The 19,525-nt window shown below is 40.2% G+C and overlaps 1 protein-coding gene across 1 annotated transcript in view; it reads right to left on the bottom strand.

Moving 5' to 3' along the window:
• LOC117328744 overlaps positions 1-19,525 on the bottom strand; it is an 84,567-nt gene that overhangs the window by 13,024 nt on the left and 52,018 nt on the right. The window contains exons 23-38 of the mRNA XM_033886259.1: positions 17,231-17,372; positions 16,740-17,065; positions 16,062-16,200; positions 15,517-15,807; positions 12,702-12,881; positions 11,671-11,828; positions 10,298-10,411; positions 9,102-9,217; positions 7,829-7,977; positions 7,397-7,605; positions 6,470-6,600; positions 6,257-6,321; positions 5,783-5,950; positions 2,325-2,375; positions 1,781-1,959; positions 714-781 (exon numbers count right to left, since the gene is read on the bottom strand). Coding sequence (XP_033742150.1) covers positions 714-781; positions 1,781-1,959; positions 2,325-2,375; positions 5,783-5,950; positions 6,257-6,321; positions 6,470-6,600; positions 7,397-7,605; positions 7,829-7,977; positions 9,102-9,217; positions 10,298-10,411; positions 11,671-11,828; positions 12,702-12,881; positions 15,517-15,807; positions 16,062-16,200; positions 16,740-17,065; positions 17,231-17,372 — 2,486 coding nt within the window. The remainder of the gene's footprint in view (positions 1-713; positions 782-1,780; positions 1,960-2,324; positions 2,376-5,782; positions 5,951-6,256; positions 6,322-6,469; positions 6,601-7,396; positions 7,606-7,828; positions 7,978-9,101; positions 9,218-10,297; positions 10,412-11,670; positions 11,829-12,701; positions 12,882-15,516; positions 15,808-16,061; positions 16,201-16,739; positions 17,066-17,230; positions 17,373-19,525) is intronic.

The raw sequence follows: 19,525 nt of genomic DNA, 5'->3' as shown, positions 1-19,525 counted from the left end.
GGAAGACAAGTAAGGTTTGACTAGTAAGGTTTGACAAGGAAAGGAAGACAAGTAAAGGAAGTCAAGTAAGGTTTGACAAGGAAAGGAAGACAAGTAAGGTTTGACAAGGAAAGTAAGACGAGTAAGGTTTGACAAGTAAGTTTTGACAAGTTAGGTTTGACAAGGAAAGGAAGACAAGTAAAGTTTGACAAGGAAAGTTAGACAAGTAAGGTTTGACAAGTAAGGTTTGACAAGGAAAGGAAGACAAGTAAGGTTTGACTAGTAAGGTTTGACAAGGAAAGGAAGACAAGTAAAGGAAGTCAAGTAAGGTTTGACAAGGAAAGGAAGACAAGTAAGGTTTGACAAGTAAGGTTTGACAAGGAAAGGAAGACAAGTAAGGTTTGACAAGTAAAGGAAGTCAAGTAAGGTTTGACAAGGAAAGGAAGACAAGTAAAGTTAGACAAGTAAGGTTTGACAAGTAAGTTTTGACAAGTAAGGTTTGACAAGGAAAGTAAGACAAGTAAGGTTTGAAAAGGAAAGGAAGACAAGTAAGGTTTGACAAGGAAAGTAAGGCAAGAAAAGTATCACAAAGAAAGTTTACCATCAATTTCTCAACTTATGATATCCATACAGTTAACAGAGAACAGCTGAAGCCTACAACATTTACTTCATTTTCAGTGGTATCAGTATTATCAGACGTTACTCCTGTACTGACCTTTAACCTCTGTACTTACTGGTAACCATTTGGGGAATCTATTTCACTGAAGCCCATCCATAGAGTCCTTTGAGACACATTGGCAATCTATAACACATCAACAAGCATCCGTAAAGGGTGAAACTCTCCATAACACATCAACAAGCATCCGTAAAGGGTGAAACTCTCTATAACACATCAACAAGCATCCGTAAAGGGTGAAACTCTCCATAACACATCAACAAGCATCCGTAAAGGGTGAAACTCTCTATAACACATCAACAAGCATCCGTAAAGGGTGAAACTCTCCATAACACATCAACAAGCATCCGTAAAGGGTGAAACTCTCCATAACACATCAACAAGCATCCGTAAAGGGTGAAACTCTCCATAACACATCAACAAGCATCCGTAAAGGGTGAAACTCTCTATAACACATCAACAAGCATCCGTAAAGGGTGAAACTCTCTATAACACATCAACAAGCATCCGTAAAGGGTGAAACTCTCCATAACACATCAACAAGCATCCATAAAGGGTGAAACTCTCTATAAAACATCAACAAGCATCCGTAAAGGGTGAAACTCTCTATAACACATCAACAAGCATCCGTAAAGGGTGAAACTCTCTATAACACATCAACAAGCATCCGTAAAGGGTGAAACTCTCTATAAAACATCAACAAGCATGCGTAAAGGGTGAAACTCTCCATAACACATCAACAAGCATGCGTAAAGGGTGAAACTCTCCATAACACATCAACAAGCATCCGTAAAGGGTGAAACTCTCCATAACACATCAACAAGCATCCGTAAAGGGTGAAACTCTCTATAACACATCAACAAGCATGTGTTTAGTTTACATGTAATTACCTGATATAACCTTTACTCATATATAAGTTACCATGACAGTATCCAAACTCCCCATCAGAAGTCCATCAATTCTACATGTACATATAACAGTGTAGTTATAACTCTAGAGTAATGTGAATGATTTTCTATAAATAATGACCTTGAAAAAAACATAGACTGTATTCTCATCCCTTGAAATCAGAAATCTTTCCAGTTAGATGGATCAGAACAAACATCAGAGACTGTCCATACATACCAGGACCTCCAGGAACCGTTGCTCAAGAATGCCCCCAATACTGACAAGGTCCCCACCATTACTCTGACAGACTGAGCGAGCCTCTCGCCATGTCTTGGCGTTATTTCCTGAGGCGTCCTGGACCATGTAACAGTGGTTGTTGGTAGGGAATCGAACGTATCCCAGGACTGGACAGTTATCTGGTGAGGAAATGTAACTAATAAATATCAACTAATAAATATCAACAGTATACAGAAAATCATTAGTATTTATATCTGAATGCACACAACAAAATGTATGTATCCAAACACTATCATTTATTTTTTTTTCTCCAAAAATGGACCTAAAGCCAACTTCTACAGTCAAACCGTATTGTAGTAGAGGATGGACAGGCCTTGACTAATTCACAGTTGAGACATAAAACGATTTAACAGGAAATTATCATTTTGTACTGCAGACATTACATAACAGCATGAAAAGTACTGAGTATAGTATATAAACAACACAAAAATCATCAGCTGAATTTCTAAATTCAAAAGTATTAGAGTTATCTGCCCTTACTTACGCAGAGCAGCAGGAGGTGTCGGAAAAGTTGTTCTGGGTCGGGATGTGGTGCCTGAATTATATAATAATAAGTACTTTATTATTTTAGGTCAGAACTTTACTCTCTAAAATAATCAGTTGTGGTGTACGTGAGAAACGATGAGATCAACAGGTCAAAACTACCATACAGGTGTGGTGTGAGGAACAATGAGATTAGCTGGTCAAAACTACTATACAGGTGTGGTGTGAGTACCATACAGGTGTGATGTGAGGAACAATGAGATTAGCTGGTCAAAACTACTATACAGGTGTGGTGTGAGTACCATACAGGTGTGGTGTGAGGAACAATGAGATCAACAGGTCAAAACTACCATACAGGTGTGGTGTGAGAAACAATGAGATCAACAGGTCAAAACTACCATACAGGTGTGGGGAACAATGAGATTAGCTGGTCAAAACTACCATACAGGTGTGGTGTGGGGAACAATGAGATCAACAGGTCAAAACTACCATACAGGTGTGGTGCGAGTACCATACAGGGGTGATGTGAGGAACAATGAGATTAGCTGGTCAAAACTACTATACAGGTGTGTTGCGAGTACCATACAGGTGTTGTGTGAGGAACAATAAGATTAGCTGGTCAAAACTAACATACAGGTGTGGTGTAGCTGGTCAAAACTAACATACAGGTGTGGTGTGAGTACCATACAGGTGGTGTGTGAGGAACAATGAGATCAACAGGTCAAAACTACCATACAGGTGTGGGGAACAATGAGAGTAGCTGGTCAAAACTACCATACAGGTGTGGTGTGGGGAACAATGAGATCAACAGGTCAAAACTACCATACAGGTGTGGTGCGAGTACCATACAGGGGTGATGTGAGGAACAATGAGATTAGCTGGTCAAAACTACTATACAGGTGTGTTGCGAGTACCATACAGGTGTTGTGTGAGGAACAATAAGATTAGCTGGTCAAAACTAACATACAGGTGTGGTGTAGCTGGTCAAAACTAACATACAGGTGTGGTGTGAGTACCATACAGGTGGTGTGTGAGGAACAATGAGATCAACAGGTCAAAACTACCATACAGGTGTGGGGAACAATGAGAGTAGCTGGTCAAAACTACCATACAGGTGTGGTGTGGGGAACAATGAGATCAACAGGTCAAAACTACCATACAGGTGTGGTGCGAGTACCATACAGGTGTGGTCTGGTGAACAATGAGATCAACAGGTCAAAACTACCATACAGGTGTGGTCTGGTGAACAATGAGATTAACTGGTCAAAACTACCATACAGGTGTGGTGTGGTGAACAATGAGATCAACAGGTCAAAACTACCATACAGGTGGTGTGATGCCCCTGACACTACCTCTTGGTATAGACTCCATTGTTATGCCCCCTAATGTCACCTCTTGCTATATTCCCCCTGACACCACCTCTTGGTATAGACTCCATTATCATGCCCCCTAACATTATCTCTTGGTATAGACTCCATTATTATGCCCCCCTGACATTACCTCTTGGTATAGACACCATTATTATGCCCCCCTGACATTACCCCTTGGTATAGACTCCGTTAGTATGCCCCCTGACACCACCTCTTGGTATAGACTCCATTATTATGCCCCCTGACATTATCTCTTGGTATAGACTCCATTATTATGCCCCCTGACACCACCTCTTGGTATAGACTCCATTATTATGCCCCCTGACATTACCTCTTGGTATAGACTCCATTATTATGCCCCCCTGACATTACCTCTTGGTATAGACTCCATTATTATGCCCCCCTAACATTACCCCTTGGTATAGACTCCATTATTATGCCCCCTAATGTCACATCTTGGTATAGACTCCATTATTATGCCCCCTAATGTCACATCTTGGTATAGACTCCATTATCATGCCCCCTAACATTACCCCTTGGTATAGACTCCATTATTATGCCCCCCTGACACCACCTCTTGGTATAGACTCCATTATTATGCCCCCCTAACATTACCTCTTGGTATAGACTCCATTATTATACCCCCTAACACCACCTCTTGGTATAGACTCCATTATTATGCCCCCTGACATTATCTCTTGGTATAGACTCCATTATTATGCCCCCTGACACCACCTCTTGGTATAGACTCCATTATTATGCCCCCCTGACATTACCTCTTGGTATAGACTCCATTATTATGCCCCCCTAACATTACCCCTTCGTATAGACTCCATTATGATGCCCCCTAATGTCACATCTTGGCATAGACTCCATTATTATGCCCCCCTGACACCACCTCTTGGTATAGACTCCATTATTATGCCCCCTGACACCACCTCTTGGTATAGACTCCATTACTATGCCCCCCTAACATTACCTCTTGGTATAGACTCCATTATTATGCCCCCTGACACCACCTCTTTGTTTAGACTCCATTATTATGCCCCCTGACGTTACCCCTTGGTATAGACTCCATTATTATGCCCCCTGACACCACATCTTTGTATAGACTCCATTATTATGCCCCCTAACATTACCCCTTGGTATAGACTCCATTATTATGCCCCCTAATGTCACATCTTGCTATATTCCCCCTGATATTATCTCTTGGTAGACTCCATTATTATACCCCCTGACATTATCTCTTGGTATATTCCATTCCCCTTGACATTACCTCTTGATATAGACTCCATTACCATTACACTACCTCGTGGTATAACCTCCATTATTATGCCCCCTAATGTCACCTCTTGCTATATTCCCCCTGATATTATCTCTTGGTAGACTCCATTATTATACCCCCTGACATTATCTCTTGGTATATTCCATTCCCCCTGACATTATCTCTTGGTATAGACTCCATTATTATACCCCCTAATGTCACATCTTGCTATATTCCCCCTGATATTATCTCTTGGTAGACTCCATTATTATACCCCCTGACATTATCTCTTGGTATATTCCATTCCCCCTGACATTACCCCTTGGTATAGACTCCATTATTATGCCCCCTGACACCACCTCTTGGTATAGACTCCATTATTATGCCCCCTGACACCACCTCTTGGTATAGACTCCATTATTATGCCCCCTGACATTACTTCTTGGTATAGACTCCATTATCATGCCCCCTAACATTACCTTTTGGTATAGACTCCATTATCATGCCCCTAACATTACCTCTTGGTATAGACTCCATTATTATGCCCACTAACATTACCTCTTGGTATAGACTCCATTATCATTCCCCCTGACATTACCTCTTGGTAAAGACTCCATTATTATGCCCCCTGACATTATCTCTTGGTATAGACTCCATTATTATGCCACCTGACATTATCTCTTGGTATAGACTCCATTATTATGCCCCCTGACATTACCTCTTGGTAAAGACTCCATTATCATGCCCCCTAACATTACCCCTTGGTATAGACTCCATTATTATGCCCCCTAATGTCACCTCTTGCTATATTCCCCCTGACATTACCTCTTGGTATAGAACAAATCCAGTTCTTGTTAACGCTGCAAGGACCATCATTCCATTTCCCAGAATAGAATAGAGCTTCAACACAGTTCTCAACGTTGTGGAAATTATTGGGCTCTCCCGGACTCCAGTTCACAAAGTCTAGTCTAGTGTTGTCTGCCCAACTAAACACTGAAACATTTGTACAAAAAGTATTAAAATATGAAAAAATAATTCACACAAATTCTTTTTTTAGTCTTGGTTTTTTCTGCCCAACTTAAAACTGAAACTTTTGTACAAAGTGTATCTAAAATATAAAAACAAATCCCACACAGTCTAGTCTACGTTTGTCTGCCCAACTAAACACCATCAAATATAGAAATAAAAGGAATTGAGCAGGATATGGCACGCCGAGTCATCCAGGTTATTAAAGGCCTGTGTCACCAGTTCAAATTTTAGGGACATAATAACATCAATCTGTTTTAAAAATCTACTCACCTCTACCGCCATGACTAGTGTGAGAATACTTCAGACCAATCCAGAAGTTTCCATTATTTGTTCCTCTGTAATAAAAACCAATCATCATTTAGCTGACATATAAACTAATCTTTTATTGACCATTGATATTATTTTTGTTTTAATCTCACATACACGTCTATCAACTTTAAAACCCCCCTTCCCTCAGTTTTCTCCAGTCGTCCGGACACCTACACCATTCTGTTCCTCCACAGAGCATCGTAGGCAGCACTGTTGTGGAACACAGCCATCGTGGCTCCCTGGGATCTACAGTCAGCCTCAGCATCACTGTAACTCAGCCGTTTATTTGGTTGTTGGATGTTTACCTAATAAAGAGTGAAATAGTCTATTATCATCTCTTAGCCAGTGTGCGTGCAGATTGACATTTTAGTGGACTACGTACTTTTTATCAAACAATATTGTTTGAAAAAATGAAGTGACATCATTTTCTTTATAAAATAAATGTGTATACCTTCGTAAATAAATATCAAACAAAATTTGAATAACAAATTCAGCATTTCTGAAAAAAAATCTGCCCAGGTCTGATTTTTGAAGAATCTACTACTTGTGACCTTCAAATTTGATCAAGGTCAAATCTTTCTGACCAGAATTTCATTTGTCCTGAGAGTTAAAATACATAAGGCCTAATGGGTCTGTACAACCACTATTTCATTAGCTGGCTTCTTTGTTAGAGGCCTTAGTTCAAAGATGATTGAGGTAAGAACAATCTCAAATTCATTCATTTTATTAACTTATGACCTAAACACTCATTGTTACAAATGTCTTTTTTTGTAACTGTTACACCATATAATTTCACATCACTAGAATTTGGGTACCGGGTACTCTGAAATAAGTTTTTAACACTTTTGACCTGTATACCCTTGGAAGTATGGACTTGTTGCCTTTCATCTCGTACTGCTGGTCCAATATCATTGCCCTGGACACTTTTATTATTTGGATAGATTTGTTTAAAGGGAAAATTGATGCTGTACAAATGATCTATGGACAGATGCATGATGACAGATGCCACACCAAGAAAGTTATAAGATGTATTAAATCTAACTAACTGTGGATTATATCTGTATAGTAAAACACGAATGATTAAGATTGTGTTTGTCTTACCTGGAAGCAGCTGTTGGGGTCCTTTGAGTCGGTCCACCAGCCCATGGGGCAGGGGATGAAGCCCGTGGTGGTGGGGGGTCGAGTGGGTGTGGTGTAGCCCCTTCTTGTCTGCTCACAAATAACCTTAGATGTTGTGGTACACAGAACGTCAAACCACAAACCATTGTTACCACCGCCTGCCTGTAGGGCTACACAGTGACTGCTACTAGCTGCCAATCAAATGAAATATTTGGTAAAAAGTATACTAAAATGGTCAATTTGATTGATTTCTGCTCATGTTCAATATCATCTACAAAACACATGAGAACATGTATAAATCTGGAGTTTGGTACTTAAGGTTTATTTAACATAAAGTTCAACAGGATAAATACCTGATATGATGAGTTACCATGGTAACTAACAGTTGACCAATATTTTACAGGTAATACATACATGGTTTGTTTGGTCCCCAGTTGGTGTAGAGGAGCGCTGAGCCGTCCTCATAGTACCTGTAAGTACCTGGGCTGGCCGTGTCCGTGACATCTGTCCAGTACTGACCAGTCTTACCAGCCAGAATACTAGAGAGGTAGGACTGTTCATATCTGTAATTTAAAATCAACTCAACTATGTTACACAAAATATTTACACAATGATTATGTGGTCTTTACCTGTATGTGATATATATATTTACCTGTATCTGTACCAGTGTATGATATCTTTACCTGTATGTGTACCAGTGTGTGATATCTTTGCCTGTATTTGTACCTGTGTGTGATATCTTTACCTGTATGTGTACCTGTGTGTGATATCTTTACCTGTATTTGTACCTGTGTGTGATATCTTTACCTGTATTTGTACCTGTGTGTGATATCTTTACCTGTATGTGTACCTGTGTGTGATATCTTTACCTGTATGTGTACCTGTGTGTGATATCTTTACCTGTATGTGTACCTGTGTGTGATATCTTTACCTGTATGTGTACCTGTGTGTGATATCTTTACCTGTTTGTGTACCTGTGTGTGATATCTTTACCTGTATGTGTACCTGTGTGTGATATCTTTACCTGTATTTGTACCTGTGTGTGATATCTTTACCTGTATGTGTACCTGTGTGTGATATCTTTTACCTGTATGTGTACCTGTGTGTGATATCTTTACCTGTATGTGTACCTGTGTGTGATATCTTTACCTGTATGTGTACCTGTGTGTGATATCTTTACCTGTTTGTGTACCTGTGTGTGATATCTTTACCTGTATGTGTACCTGTGTGTGATATCTTTACCTGTATGTGTACCTGTGTGTGATATATTTACCTGTATCTGTACCTGTGTATGATATCTTTACCTGTATATGTACCAGTGTGTGATATCTTTACCTGTATTTGTACCTGTGTGTGATATCTTTACCTGTATGTGTACCTGTGTGTGATACCTGTATTTGTACCTGTGTGTGATATATTTACCTGTATGTGTACCTGTGTGTGATATCTTTACCTGTATTTGTACCTGTGTGTGATATCTTTACCTGTATGTGTACCTGTGTGTGATATCTTTACCTGTTTGTGTACCTGTGTGTGATATCTTTACCTGTATTTTTACCTTTGTGTGATATATTTACCTGTAGGTGTACCTGTGTGTGATATATTTACCTGTTTGTGTACCTGTATGCTATAACATTGCCTGACACTTTATCTATGTACTATATATAGTTTTTACTTATGTACCTACCGGTCTTCTATCCTCACAATAGTAGCCGACCTGTCACGACAGATTTTGTTTGCATTAACAAAAACTCTTGGCATGTCCACCATCAGGTAGCATGACCATCGGTAGGCTGTCCAGCCCTGTGTAGGGGAAACATTACACATAGTAAAATGTATCTCAATCACCAATATCTAACAGTACAAATCAGGTAACATTATCCCGTAAAAACTTTGCATAAATTTTATCATCATGGGAAGTACAAGCTGTTTAGGTACAGTACTGTACCCTCAGACACACCATTTGGTTACCTTTGGTTTATTTGAGCCTTTTGGGACCAAGACTGATGGTGACATACACATATACAATAAACTTACAGGAGCAAAGCCTATGACAGGTACCATGGACCAAGTGTGATGGTGACACACATACTTACAGGAGAACAGACTATGACTGGCTGTGTTGTCGTTGGTTTATTGGTACCGTGTTTGGGAGAGTGAGGACCGAGTGTGATGTTGTCGTTGGTTTATTGGTACCGTGTTTGGGAGAGTGAGGACCGAGTGTGATGGTGTTGTTGGTTTATTGGTACCGCGCATGTTTGGGAGAGTGAGGACCGAGTGTGATGGTGTCGTTGGTTTATTGGTACAGCGCGTGTTTGGGAGGGTGAGGACCGAGTGTGATGGTGTCGTTGGTTTATTGGTACCGTGTTTGGGAGAGTGAGGACCGAGTGTGATGGTGTCGTTGGTTTATTGGTACAGCGCATGTTTGGGAGAGTGAGGACCGAGTGTGATGGTGTCGTTGGTTTATTGGTACCGTGTTTGGGAGGGTGAGGACCGAGTGTGATGGTGTCGTTGGTTTATTGGTGTTTGGGAGAGTGAGGACCGAGTGTGATGGTGTCGTTGGTTTATTGGTACCGTGTTTGGGAGAGTGAGGACCGAGTGTGATGGTGTCGTTGGTTTATTGGTGTTTGGGAGAGTGAGGACCGAGTGTAATGGTGTTGTTGGTTTATTTGTACCGTGTTTGGGAGAGTGAGGACCGAGTGTGATGGTGTCGTTGGTTTATTGGTACCGTGTTTGGGAGAGTGAGGACCGAGTGTGATGGTGTCGTTGGTTTATTGGTACCGTGTTTGGGAGAGTGAGGACCGAGTGTGATGGTGTCTTTGGTTTATTGGTACCGTGTTTGGGAGAGTGAGGGCCGAGTGTGATGGTGACACACATACTTACAGGAGAACAGCCTATGACTGGCTGAGTTGTCGTTGGTTTATTGGTACCGTGTTTAGGAGACATACACATGTACTGTTTGTGGGAGTAACAATCCTCATCCTGCCAACCACCAGTCTACAAGAACGTAGCATAATAACAATTACGGTTCATATCATAATTTCTGTGAAATGGATATCTTTTGTGGATCAAACCTTCCCGTAAATTTACTAAAACCACACAAACACTGAAGAATAAAATAATGCTATGACAGTATAATTATAGAAACAAGAGGCCCAAAGGGCCAGTATCACTCAGCTTGAAATTGCAGGAAATATGGTGAAACACTCTACATTTCTACAGAAGAAAGATTTTGAAGAATTTCTATTTGGCTTCGTCTCTCAGTCCCCTAGTGGGCCAACAGCCCACCATTTAAACAAAATTGGTTTCAACAGACGAAGACAGATTTTAACCAATTTGGTGCTTACTTTCCATCCCATAAATACCAGTGGTATAATTTACCCTGTTATTCTAGAGTAAATACCAGTGGGATAATTTACCCTGTTAGCCTGGAGTAAATACCAGTGGTATAATTTACCCTGTTAGCCTGGAGTAAATACCAGTGGTATAATTTACCCTGTTATTCTAGAGTAAATACCAGTGGTATAATTTATCCTGTTAGCCTGGAGTAAATACCAGTGGTATAATTTATCCTGTTAGCCTGGAGTAAATACCAGTGGTATAATTTACCCTGTTAGTCTGGAGTAAATACCAGTGGTATAATTTATCCTGTTAGCCTGGAGTAAATACCAGTGGTATAATTTATCCTGTTAGCCTGGAGTAAATACCAGTGGTATAATTTATCCTGTTAGCCTGGAGTAAATACCAGTGGTATAATTTACCCTGTTATTCTAGAGTAAATACCAGTGGTATAATTTACCCTGTTAACGTGGAGTAAATACCAGTGGTATAATTTATCCTGTTAGCCTGGAGTAAATACCAGTGGTATAATTTACCCTGTTAGTCTGGAGTAAATACCAGTGGTATAATTTACCCTGTTATTCTAGAGTAAATACCAGTGGTATAATTTACCCTGTTAGCCTGGAGTAAATACCAGTGGTATAATTTATCCTGTTAGTCTGGAGTAAATACCAGTGGTATAATTTACCCTGTTAGCCTGGAGTAAATACCAGTGGTATAATTTACCCTGTTAGTCTAGAGTAAATACCAGTGGTATAATTTACCATTTAGCCTGGAGTATATACCAGTGGTATAATTTACCCTGTTAGCCTGGAGTAAATACCAGTGGTATAATTTACCATTTAGCCTGGAGTATATACCAGTGGTATAATTTACCCTGTTAGCCTGGAGTCAATACCTGGAGTGGTACAAGTTACCTGGTTTGACAAGCTAACACAGTCCTCATCCATGTTAGCTGGGCTCCGTGGCTGGTTTAGATTCCAGTTTGTAAACTTGACAGGTTGTCCAGATGACCACTCAAACACAGCCTCCTCCACAGTGTCAGTCAATCCTATCCATATGTCCTGGCTATGTTCTACAACATAATGTCATGTCAGATAATGGTATATCAACTTACAATAGTAATCTATTACTAGTGATCCACAGAAGCAAGAGGCTCAGAGGGCCTGTATCTTTCACATGGCAAAATACTTTCATGTTATATATTACAATGATTTTTCTATTTTTTTTGTTTTGCTGTCTCTGCCAACAATGTTTGAAACTTAAGTAGACAAAGTCCTGTCATTCTTCAAGAAGAAGGATTTTAGAGGGTTTTTATTTAATATTTTACCTACTGGACCTGCCTCTCGCCACAAGGAAGCCTTTGTTTATACAACATTAAATCTCCTTTGCCAAATAATGCTTCAGACCAAATCTGATCAAAATCCAATCAGTTGTTCAGGACTATAGTAGTGATTTAAAGGATTTACTTCAATTTCCCCTATTTGGCCCTGTCTCTGCAGCCCCAAGGGAGCCAAACCCTCCCTTTATGAAATATATATTATATATATATATAATATTAGATCTCATTTGTTCATTAATACCAGACAAAATTTCATCAAAATCCATGTCGTCATTCAGGACTAGAGGATATTTTTTTTTTAAAGTTGACAAATGAAGGACTATTGACCTTCCAGCCAGGTGAGCTAATAATAACAGACAAAATGGCAGGATAACTTCCCAATACCTGTAAGACTTCTCAACAAAACAGACAATGGAGTAAAGATTGAAGTGTGAATACACTGCTTCCTCCAACGACTTACAGATTGCTCACTCTCAGATAAAATTTTGTCCAAATCATATTGTGCTCCGACAGAACAAGATTTCTAGTACTTTTCTTGACTGACAAATCAGAAGATCTTTGACGACCTGACAGTTGTGGTTGCTAGGTTACAGTTGAAATACTTACTTTGATTCATGATGCTGACCAGAAGATCCTGGACAGCCTGACTATTGACGGTAGCGAGGTCACCTCCCATCACCTTACACTGATGCTGGGCCTCGTTCCACGTCTGTAGGTCCAGCATTAGAAAGTAACACATGTCTTTGTACCCAGTCCACTGGGGAAGGCACACCTTGAAGTCAGGGGCTAGAATATCAGGGATAAAGATGGGTGTTATATAATATCTAATAGATTATGTAACCAGAATTGTTGTATTGAGACTTGTCTATCTCCTTATTACTCATCACCTGCTCACCAAACAATACAATCCACAACCTAGCTTCCTGTCGCTCACCAAACAATACAATCCACGACCTTCCTGGCGCTCACCAAACAATACAATCCACGACCTTCCTGGCGCTCACCAAACAATACAATCCAAGACCTTCCTGGCGCTCACCAAACAATACAATCCACGACCTTCCTGGCGCTCACCAAACAATACAATCCACGACCTTCCTGGCGCTCACCAAACAATACAATCCACGACCTTCCTGGCACTCAAAAAACAATACATTTAATCCACAACCTTCCTCTTAAAAAGGACAGTATCATATTGAACACCCTTGGCAAGCCAAGATGCTTACATGTATTATCAAAAACCACATTTACCTATTCACGGTAAAAGACAGAAAATTTTAGTTTTTTTACATCTGACCTATTTTGTCACTGGCCTTTAGTCAGGCATTTTCCAAATATATACCTGTCAGTTTTCCAGAGATCAGCCTTACACCAATAGACTGAATGGTCCACCAACATGTACCAGCATCAAGATTTAAATAGCACCTACTAGTTCCCTATAGATCAAACCGGTGACTGGGGATTAACACAACACCTACCAGTTCCCTATAGATCAAACCGGTGACTGGGGATTAAGACAACATCTACCAGTTCCCTATAGATCAAACCAGTGACTGGGGATTAACACAACACCTACCAGTTCCCTATAGATCAAACCAGTGACTGGGGATTAACACAACACCTACCAGTTCACTATAGATCAAACCGGTGACTGGGGATTAACACAACACCTACCAGTTCACTATAGATCAAACCAGTGACTGGGGATTAACACAACACCTACCAGTTCCCTATAGATCAAACCGGTGACTGGGGATTAACACAACATCTACCAGTTCACTATAGATCAAACCGGTGACTGGGGATTAACACAACATCTACCAGTTCACTATAGATCAAACCGGTGACTGGGGATTAACACAACATCTACCAGTTCCCTATAGATCAAACTAATGACTGGGGATTAACACAACACCTACCAGTTCCCTATAGATCAAACCGGTGACTGGGGAATAACACAACATCTACCAGTTCACTATAGATCAAACCAGTGACTGGGGATTAACACAACACCTACCAGTTCACTATAGATCAAACCAGTGACTGGGGATTAACACAACACCTACTAGTTCCCTATAGATCAAACCAGTGACTGGGGATTAACACAACACCTACCAGTTCACTATAGATCAAACAGGTGACTGGGGATTAACACAACATCTACCAGTTCACTATAGATCAAACCAGTGACTGGGGATTAACACAACACCTACCAGTTCCCTATAGATCAAACTAATGACTGGGGATTAACACAACACCTACCAGTTCCCTATAGATCAAACCAGTGACTGGGGATTAACACAACACCTACCAGTTCCCTATAGATCAAACTAATGACTGGGGATTAACACAACACCTACCAGTTCACTATAGATCAAACAGGTGACTGGGGATTAACACAACATCTACCAGTTCACTATAGATCAAACCGGTGACTGGGGATTAACACAACATCTACTAGTTCCCTATAGATCAAACTAATGACTGGGGATTAACACAACATCTACCAGTTCCCTATAGATCAAACCGGTGACTGGGGATTAACACAACACCTACCAGTTCCCTATAGATCAAACTAATGACTGGGGATTAACACAACACCTACCAGTTCCCTATAGATCAAACTAATGACTGGGGATTAACACAACATCTACCAGTTCTCTATAGATCAAACCAGTGACTGGGGATTAACACAACATTTACCAGTTCTCTATAGATCAAACCAGTGACTGGGGATTAACACAACACCTACCAGTTCCCTATAGATCAAACTAATGACTGGGGATTAACACAACACCTACCAGTTCCCTATAGATCAAATCGGTGACTGGGGATTAACACAACACCTACCAGTTCACTATAGATCAAACCAGTGACTGGGGATTAACACAACACCTACCAGTTCCCTATAGATCAAACTAATGACTGGGGATTAACACAATACTTACCAGTTCCCTATAGATCAAACAAACACCAATTTGCACCAGTAGGAACAAACCAAGGGATTGAAGCTTGTAACCAGCTCACTACCTTGCTGTCGAGCCATGGTTTGATTTTGTTTAACGTCTTATTAACAGCCAGGGTCATTTTAGGACGTGTCAGGTTTTGGAGGTGGTGGAAAGCCGGAGTACCCGGAGAAAAACCACCAGCCTACAGTCAGTACCTGGCAACTGCCCCACGTAGGTTTCGAACTCGCAACCCAGAGGTGGAGGGCTATTGATAAAGTGTCAGGACACATTAACCACTCGGCCACCGCGGCCCCTGCTGTCGAGCCAACACATTTATTGGCAGATTATGTATTAATATAGTAGGTACAGTAAAGGAAGAAAAATTACGTTTAGTGTTATACAAACAGCAATGGAAAGAAAGCTTTTTGGATTATTATTCATAAACAGGTTACCAATGTACACCTCTAACTTACTTAGACCGGTAGAGTAGATGAGGTTGGAGGTTGGACCTCCGCAGTGATAGGTTGTCTGGGGGAAGCATGTTTGGGTACAGTCTCTCGCTGGACCGTATCGCCCATACGAGTTACCACAGAAACACTTGTACTGGTTCTGCAGACCAGCGTAGTAGTACCCTTTGTTGAAACAGTGGTGAATACACATTGGCGGCCACATCCCAACACTTGGGTCAGTGTATGGTTCATAGGTCAGGTCACGATGCAGAGGGTCATCGGCATAGCAACCAATACTTATCCCTGAGTCAGCACCTGGGCAGGAAGGAAACATATTATCTTCATCTTTATGGAGAAATGGTTAATTTTCATACAAAAATTATAAAACGTTGATAGAATATTTGATTTCTATGAATGGTCTGTAATAAATATGTAAGATCTTCCCAAAGTCTAGTTTCTATGAGTGATGTGACATGATGTAATCATGTTAATTAACAACAGTTTGTGACAATATCTTCTTCTAATACTTTATTGGTGAAAAGGCTTGATCTGTTTTTGATAATAATTACCTGGACAGCCGTAGATCTCCCAGCGTAGAGAGATACGAATGTGGTAAGATACAGGCCACAATCGTATGACACGGGCCATGATGGGATATTTAAAGTCATGTTTTCGTACTGACGACTGATCCCAGTTACCAATGAATGTCTGCCAAATAAATTTGTACAAAATTTCTTAACACAAATATAATCTGACATTATCCTAAATTTGGACAATAAAATTTGAATACAATTGAATCAAAAATTGTTAGACTATTACCCAAGGCGCTGATTTCCCTGCCACATATATTGACAGTTCAGTAAGTTTGTTAAATTTGTACATTCATGAATTATGTACTATGAAGAATACCTAAGGATAATTTTTTTTAATGTTTCAGCTTCAAAAAGGTAAGTCTACAAAGTTATCAAAATAATCTTGTTTTTATCCTGTCTAAAGTGTCATTTATATTATTGATCAGTTAATTTCACCTTGGCTGACAAGTCATTGACCTTTAACACCAATCGATATGACATGGAAAGTTGAAAATTTTACATTACAACAAATATTATATGTAACCTTAGGAAGTCAAGAACAGTGAACATTACCTTTGATCTTAACCTATCACCTGGACCTTCTAATTCTCTTAAAATGACAAATAATATATTACAATGTTTTTTTTGGAAAATTTATTTTTTCATCAAACTTACCACTGAATGCCCTGAGAAGGCATCGTAAGCATACCAGACTTTGCCATCTTGTGAGTAGCTGATGTTGTAGGCTGTCACCCACTCAGCCTGATCCTGACGACCTTGAGTGGCCACACTGACCACCTGGATTATATCCCCAAGGTCAGCCTGTATGTACTGATGAGCGTCGTTGAATTTGGCTGTCCATGCCCCTCCGTACCGACCTGTGGCAGGTACGTCCAGACGACTACGGAATGGTCCGTGTTCTGGGTCTATCTGGGAGGTAGCTGCCAGTCGATCATCGTTGAGCTTGTTCTTTCCATTGATCAACGGCACACCACTGCAGCCTTAGGGTGACAAGGAATCATTTAGTCTTGGGTGAGAAGGTTAGGTATTACAATTTGAGCATATAAACTACATCTGGTTATGTAACATGCCCCTCAACAGCAAAATTTTGTCCAGTAATATTTCAGAATTTAGTAGCCTATAGCCTTCCATAATCATTTACCTACCAAGAGCACAAACTAGAACGTCCATCCTAAGAGATTTCCAGGTGTGAAATGCTACTGGTTCCACTCTCACAAACCGAGCGCTGAAGTGACCTTTGAAAAAGTAGGTTACTGTCTCATTGTTGTTGGTATTACCAGGAAGAGTCTGCATAAATAAACAAACATGCTCAGGACAACAATAAACCAACATGCTTGGGACAACGATAAACAAACAGGCTCTGGACAACGATAAACAAACAGGCTCTGGACAACGATAAACAAACAGGCTCTGGACAACGATAAACAAACAGGCTCTGGACAACAATAAACAAACATGCTTGGGACAACGATAAACAAACAGGCTCAGGACAACAATAAACAAACAGGCTCAGGACAACAATAAACAAACAGGCTCAGGACAACAATAAACAAACAGACTCAGGACAACAATAAACAAACAGGCTCAGGACAACAATAAACAAACATGCTCGGGACAACAATAAACAAACAGACTCAGGACAACAATAAACAAACAGGCTCAGGACAACAATAAACAAACATGCTCGGGACAACAATAAACAAACAGACTCAGGACAACAATAAACAAACAGGCTCAGGACAACGATAAACAAACAGGCTCAGGACAACAATAAACAAACAGGCTCAGGACAACAATAAACAAACATGCTCGGGACAACAATAAACAAACAGACTCAGGACAACAATAAACAAACAGGCTCAGGACAACGATAAACAAATAGACTCTCTGGACAACAATAAACAAACATGCTTAGGACAACGATAAACAAACAGGCTCAGGACAACAATAAACAAACAGGCTCAGGACAACAATAAACAAACAGGCTCAGGACAACAATAAACAAACAGGCTCGGGACAACAATAAACAAACAGACTCAGGACAACAATAAACAAACAGGCTCAGGACAACGATAAACAAATAGACTCTGGACAACAATAAACAAACATGCTAAGGACAACAATAAACAAACAGGCTCAGGACAACGATAAACAAACAGGCTCGGGACAACGATAAACAAATAGACTCAGGACAACAAAAAACAAACAGACTCAGGACAAAACTAAACAAACAGGGATCATGACAACAATAAACAAACAGGCTCAATAAACAATAAACAAACAGGCTCAGGACAACAATAAACCAACAGGCTAAGGACAACAATAAACAAACAGGCTCAGGACAACAATAAACAAACAGGCTCAGGACAACAATAAACAAACATGCTCGGGACAACAATAAACAAACAGGCTCAGGACAACAATAAACAGGCTAAGGACAACAATAAACAAACAGACTCAGGACAACAATAAACAAACAGGCTCAGGACAACGATAAACAAACATGCTAGGGACAACGATAAACAAACAGGCTCGGGACAACAATAAACAAACAGGCTCGGGACAACAATAAACAAACAGACTCAGGACAACAATAAACAAACAGGCTCAGGACAACGATAAACAAATAGACTCTGGACAACAATAAACAAACAGGCTCAGGACAACGATAAACAAACAGGCTCGGGACAACGATAAACAAATAGACTCAGGACAACAATAAACAAACAGACTCAGGACAAAACTAAACAAACAGGGATCATGACAACAATAAACAAACAGGCTCAGGACAACAATAAACAAACAGGCTCAGGACAACAATAAACAAACAGGCTCAGGACAACAATAAACAAACAGGCTCAGGACAACAATAAACAGGCTAAGGACAACAATAAACAAACAGACTCAGGACAACAATAAACAAACAGGCTCAGGACAACAATAAACAAACAGGCTCAGGACAACAATAAACAAACATGCTCGGGACAACAATAAACAAACAGGCTCAGGACAACAATAAACAGGCTAAGGACAACAATAAACAAACAGACTCAGGACAACAATAAACAAACAGGCTCAGGACAACAATAAACAAACAGGCTAGGGACAACAATAAACAAGCAGGCTCAGGACAACAATAAACAGGCTCAGGACAACAATAAACAAACAGGCTCAGGACAACAATAAACAGGCTCAGGACAACAATAAACAAACAGGCTCAGAACAACAATAAACAAACAGGCTCGGGACAACAATAAACAAACAGGTTCAGGACAACAATAAACAAACAGGCTCGGGACAACAATAAACAAGCAGGCTCAGAACAACAATAAACAAACAGGCTCGGGACAACAATAAACAAACAGGCTCAGGACAACAATAAACAAACAGGCTCGGGACAACAATAAACAGGCTAAGAACAACAATAAACAAACAGACTC

This window comes from Pecten maximus, chromosome 6 (genome assembly GCF_902652985.1).
Source record: "Pecten maximus chromosome 6, xPecMax1.1, whole genome shotgun sequence".
NCBI classification, from domain to species: domain Eukaryota; kingdom Metazoa; phylum Mollusca; class Bivalvia; order Pectinida; family Pectinidae; genus Pecten; species Pecten maximus.
Note: the sequence above shows the minus strand (reverse complement) of the source record. Positions and strands in the feature narration are given on the sequence as shown.